Below are 6,194 nucleotides of genomic sequence, written 5' to 3' on the forward strand. Positions count from 1 at the left end.
CTGGGGGTTGGAGGGTTTAATGCTGCTCTGCAAATGCATGTGGATTGTCAAGGCAGAAATAGACTTCTTTTTTGACAGAAATACAGATAATACAGCTCTCACAGCCTTCTGCTTTCTGAAAGAACCAGATTGGTCTTCTGAATCTTGTGTTGGTGGTTTTTTCTCCTGCCTCATCCTTGGAAATGAAGTTATTTCAGTGTACTATGAAAAGAGGTTTTTGGAGACTTACTGACTTACATAAAATGGAATATTTCATTTTATACATGAAAAGTGTCCTCATTCAGAAGAGGCCGAAGCTATTCCACTCTGCTGGAAATAGACTATTTTCTCATGAAAGGGAAGATAAACTAATGTGATACTATGATTACTACAGAAACTCAAATGCTTGCTTCCCGTGGGAAAAAAGTAACAAAATGTATAAGCGGCTCTCTAGTTAGCTTACAGTAGCACTGTTGAATTCTCAGCAGCTGGCATTTTCTCTAGCTTCAGTCTGTACCATCAGGGTGTGCCCAGGTCTCTGTCACAGCTGCATGTTGCACAGGAAGGTTTTGTTGCACCTTCCTGCACGGAGAGCAGGGACAGTCTGTACCAGAAACATCCAGCCACTTTGGCGGGCAGGCTCCTTGTGTTCTTAGCTGCTTTTATGCCTTGTGCGTGATGCCCACGTTTGTTTAATGTGCCCAGTGTTACTCACTTTGCAGTAGGTTTTCTGTGCCCAGGTCTAGGACCGTGCTAGGCTGGATTGCAGTTTGCTGTTGGTGTCACATAATGAACTCTCTCCTTCTTTCAGGCCCAAACTGCTTTGCAGAAACCCTTGTCATTCCAGCAGGCCGGGAGGTGAAAACTGATGAATGCACTATATGTCACTGTACTTACGAAGAAGGCACTTGGAGGATTGAACGGCAAGCGATGTGCACTAGACACGAATGCAAGCAAATATAGGAGATCTACCAACCTACAGACTTTTCGTGGTTTTTATAAAATATCCCACAGCAGTGAACACCCGAGATGACCCAGGGAAATCCAAATGAGAGGATTCTGGTGAGGAGCAAGGAATAAAATACTGATATTTTGTTTTTTGAAGTAACATAATACTGCAAGGCAAAGAAGTGCATATATTTAAAACATTTGGACATAAGAATACCTGTCTTAAATGTGTTATTTTCACAGTGAGTACACTTAAATACACTATAAAATATTCTATGTATTTCTATAATACCATTATAGAGCTTAAAAATAAATGTTTTATATAGACAATACAGATTGAAGTACTGTAGCATTGCCTCTCGTCTTGTATACATGCGCCATGGCTAAAACTATATTTTTCTGTTCCAGTTTCACTATATGAAGATTTTCTTGTGTGTTTTTTTGGGTTTTTTTTGGGTTTGGAGGTTTTTTTGCTGTTGCTTATTTTGAGTTTATTGGGGTAGGCAAGAGATAGCACATGAAAAAACTTTGATATTCTCAGTTTTGGAAAAAAAGAGGAGAAGAATAGGCTTTCAGAGAACATGTGTTCATTTATGAATATAAATGGGCTGTAATGTAGACGTGAGTCAGCTCCATATCTTAGTTTTACTTGTGCTCCTGTCTCCTGATCCACTGCCAAGATAACTTGGAGCAGTGGGTAATGTGAAACTGGTCTCTCATAGCTGCTGCTAAACATTTATTCAGATTAATTCAGTTCATAATATTCATTTCAGACATAAAATTTATCAGCAGGACAGATATCGCTGTGACATAATACGGCATCACCAAGCTGGTGGAAGTAATGGTAAGTAACCACAGAGCATCATTGATGCATAATGGATATGGAGAAGTGCAGCTTGGAAGGGCTACAACAGCCAAACATGCCTTCACTGATGTGGCTCCACATTGCTAAGTTGTGGGCAGGAGAGCTGGTTAGTAGCTACACCATTCCCTAGCCCTGCTTTTGCCACCTTTTTGGAACCTGGTTCAACATTTTATTTGGCTGAGTGTACAGAATCTGTAGACACTCTGTATTGAAGTGAAAGGTTTAAAACTCTGTTGTTGAATCCACCAGAGGATTTCTAGCACATAATCTGACCCTGACTTGCATGGGAGGTGAATTACATCTCCCTGCTTCAGCCACCAACAGCCTTTGCTTAAATTCATTTCAGTTTTAGTTTAGTTTATCACCAAATGCAACAATATGTCTGCTTTGGATACCTGTTAAAGCAGTGACTCAAGAAATATGGATTTATTTTTAAGCTTTTGCTGGAGGGAAGATTTGATGAATGAACGTCTGAAACCAGAAGATTATTGCTTAAATTCCCACTTACTCTTTGCTAATTTCTCCTGTCGTGTAACCTGGTTACCACCTTTGCATTCATACAAAGTATGACTTTCTGCTACTTCTGAACACTAAAGAACTTTTGCCAGTGACTTCAGTGGATCCCAGTTATCACCTCATGTCCTTATTTTGATTTCTATCACTGTGAGTTATTTGGGAGTAAAGGATGTATGGTTTGTCTAAAACTTGTGATAAAGTATACTGATCCATTTCATAAGAATCAGTAGTCATATGACAGAGAGCTAACTCCTAAGCCAGTCAGACCCAAGCCTCATGGCTATTGGGCTTCTGCTGACTGAAATCAAGTGTTAGCACAGCTCTGAGAGAGTGCCATGAGTGCCAGTGGTCTTCAATGCATGACTTCTCAAGTGGAAGTACCCATGTAGGAAACAGCCATGAAATTTGAGCAGAGAAGGTGAACTTGCAAAGCTGCTTGGTGACGCTAAGAGATGTATGTTTTTTCAGTGAACTGTGAGAAACCCACAGTTTGTGTCTTTCAATGTATGGCCATAATGAGTAAGTTTTTGGAATTCAAACCTCAGACTAGTCATGCTTTGCTTCTTCACTGAAGGTTCTCATTAAGCCTTATATCATTTCTGAGGCACATTTCTGTTCTTTTAGGCAGTTCTGTTTGTTGAAGTGGTGAGTACAAAGTTAAAGAGTTAGTTTCTAGTGTGCAATATTTTCTATTGCACATTTTTTCAAAAATATTTTTCTGTCTTTCAGTACTGGTACCAACCTATTAATGTCATTTTAACTGCAGTAATAGGATGGTCCTTTCAGTTGCATGTGAAACTTCCCAGGCGTGTTCATCTTGACATCCAGCACTGTGAGTGGTTTCTTGAAGAGATTATATTTTGAGTTATATAATGACTTTTTTTTGTTTTTTGAGAAGCAAATTTCAGATATTTTTAGATTTTTTTTTCTTTTTATGGAGTGATGTAAAAGTTGTACTGAGTTTCTGACCTTCTTTATGCTTAGATCACTGGCCACATCCAGCTTTTAGCCTGTAGTATTACCACGTGAGAGCTCTTTGGTTATCCCTGAGATGGGGAAATGGGCTGAGCGACTCTGTCTAGGCAGATCTCACCAGTCTTGCCCAGCTGCCATACAGTGTGTTGTGGGATAACCTCAATAGGGAGCTAAGCACCACATAGCCACTCACACCCTACCTGCCCACCCAGGTGGAATGGTGGAAAATAAAGGAAGAGTAAAAGCAGAAGAACTCATGGATCAAGGTGAAAATAACTCAATAAAAAGAGAAAGGAGAGAAGAAAGAAGCAACAGAAAAAGGCATGGCAATTGCAGTTACTCGCCACCTCCCATGGGCAGGCCAGTGGCCTGAGCAAAAGATAGCCAACTTTACCTCAACCTCACTCTCCTTTGTTTTACTGCTGAGCAGAGCACTACATGGCATAGAACATCTCTTTGGTTACTTAGTTCAGGTCACCTGCTGGTTGTGAGCCCTCCCAAGCTCTTGCACACCCCATTCTACTTGCAGGGGACGAGTGAGAAGAAGAGAAGACCTTGGCGCTGCACGCCCTGTTCAGCCATAACCAAAACACTTGTGTGTTTCAGCATTGCTAAACTGTTTCAGCAGCCTAAACCACAGCACCCTACTGCCTATTATGGAGAGTAACTCCATCCCAGCATCTGGTGATTCCACCAGCAACCCCACACAGGCACAAAGGCAAACACACTAAAGGATCCCAAAACCCAGTGACTGCACCAAGCAGCATGTGGGCCTTTGGCAGCAGAGCTGGGGAGCTGAGATTTGCAGCCTGATATATAATGTCACTTCACACAGACAGGTTTAACATTTTCTTGTTATTGGATAATGAAAATAGGAAAAGTAAAATATTTAAAGTTAGCCATTATGGAATGCATTTGGGAACCATTTGCATTTAAACTAATTTAATCTCAAGGCAATAAAATAACAACCCCAGAACTGCTGTGGTGGCCACGTGTACTAATCTAAACGTTATGCTTTGGTTATGTAATATACCTGTTCATGTGTAACCTTAAAAAATAAGAGAAAAGTCATCTGCATCATTTCCAGTGAACTAAACTCCAGAGAATATTGTCTTCCCTACTGAAGCCTAGATACTCAGCTGGTTTTTGCTTCACTGCAAACAGGATCAGGTTTATGCATCCTGCACATGAGGAGTTCTTCAGCTTTGCAGGTGGGTTGTGCCTATTAAAGCTGTATTTCCAGACACACTAATAACTCATAAATAATTTTGTATTTGAAGGTCTGTTGCTTGGATAATGAATATTCTTCTCAGATGTTCTCATGTAGCTGCATTGGCATGAATATGAGATTTCTGCTTCTGCTTCACTGGCTTCTGCTTATTTCCCAGTTGAAATCAAGACAATCCATTTCTGTAGGAGTGCATTATACATGAATTTGTCTTCCAACCTGTATAAGCAGGTGCCTGAAGAGATTACATGCTAGATGGTTTCAGGTAATTATAAAATTGCACTGTGTGTAGTAGGATTCTCTGTACTACTCATCTAAGCCACAAAAATGGAAGAGCTCATACTAAAATATTATGTGAGATTTAAAAGGCAAAAGGGGAAAAAGAGAATGTATGAGAGACAGAGGAGCTGGGCATTACAAAAGGAATGTCCAACAAAAAAAAAAAAAAAAAAAACATATATTTTCAAAGAATATTATAAGAAGAGTAAATGAGAAAAGTATTTGGGCACAAATTGAAATACAAAAAATTCTAGTTGGCAATGAAAAAAAAAATCACACAGTAAAGGTGAATGAATACTGGAGGATGCTGCCCAGAGATGTTTTGGGGTCTCCATTTTTGAGGATGGCCAAATTCCAACTGGGCACGGCCCTGAGCAGCCTGCTGTAGCTGAACTTGCATTCAGCAAGGTATTGGATGGGATGATCTCCAGAGGTGCAAAATTAAAAAACAGGTTCTAATGATATTGAATTAAAGTCTTTAATACATACAAGAAAGAAAAAGATGCAATGACAGATTCCCTCACTTTGAAAAACAGCTGTTCTGTTTCCATATGTGGAACTGTACTGTCATGCTTATAAAGTATTTGATGTTACTTTTGACAGTAACTTTAATACCTATGTACCCAGCTCCATGGTACATAGAAGGCTTTTAAAGGCAGACATTATTTAAGAATCTAATGTAATCCAATTAAATACTCCATTTATTCCCCTTATCAGGCAATGAGTTTTCTTCAGAGCCTGTGTTAACATGGGTTTTCTCTCTGCAAAAATACAGCTCCCTGCTGCATTAAAAACCAAACTCAAACTGGTGTGACAGCACTGAATATCACAGACTATTTTCCTGACTATCCAAGAATTCAAAATTTTCATCACTTTTTGGTTAAGGTAAGTACTACTTGAGAAAGTACATATCTTGTTTAGTTTTGACAGCCACTCCTTCCCAGATTTCTCTTTCCTTTGAAAATATATTGAGGCTCAACCACACTGAAAATGAAAATTTGTAGTCTCTTGAAATGTCACATTAAATAACTTCCATAGCAGGCAAAAAATAAACACAATCTTGGATGTTATTTATTTATTTAATATGCCTGTAAGAGAAATACAGGAAAACTCCAAACTAGTGTGTCACTCAGTAGTTACAGAGAAATGGAAATAATGATACGGAATATTAAATTATCAGTAATAGGAAAAAATTCGTTTCTCGGCTTAATCAGCATAAAACAAGAGTTTTTCAGAAGCCCAGGTTAACACTGTTAAAACTGAGATAAGTATTTCTTCCACAGGTAGAAATAATAAAGTCTTTGTATTCGACTACAGTCAGTGGATGAGAGGGAACATTCACAAATCCTGGTGTAAAGTCCCTTTGTTCATAGTAGGTAGAATTAAAGACAAACCTTTATTTAT

General features: G+C 39.1%; 1 protein-coding gene across 3 annotated transcripts in view; it reads left to right on the forward strand.

Annotated features, from left to right (window-relative positions):
* The window catches only part of VWC2 (von Willebrand factor C domain containing 2), a 78,146-nt gene extending 76,887 nt beyond the window's left edge, over window positions 1-1,259 (forward strand). For all 3 annotated transcript variants that reach the window (XM_053979047.1, XM_053979029.1, XM_053979038.1), the window contains exon 4: window positions 791-1,259. In XM_053979047.1, the coding sequence (XP_053835022.1) occupies window positions 791-942 (152 nt within the window). In that variant the 3' untranslated portion in view covers window positions 943-1,259. The remainder of the gene's footprint in view (window positions 1-790) is intronic.
* Window positions 1,260-6,194: the final 4,935 nt, after the last annotated feature.

Source organism: Vidua macroura, chromosome 1 (genome assembly GCF_024509145.1).
Source record: "Vidua macroura isolate BioBank_ID:100142 chromosome 1, ASM2450914v1, whole genome shotgun sequence".
In the NCBI taxonomy this organism is placed as follows: Eukaryota; Metazoa; Chordata; class Aves; order Passeriformes; family Viduidae; genus Vidua; species Vidua macroura.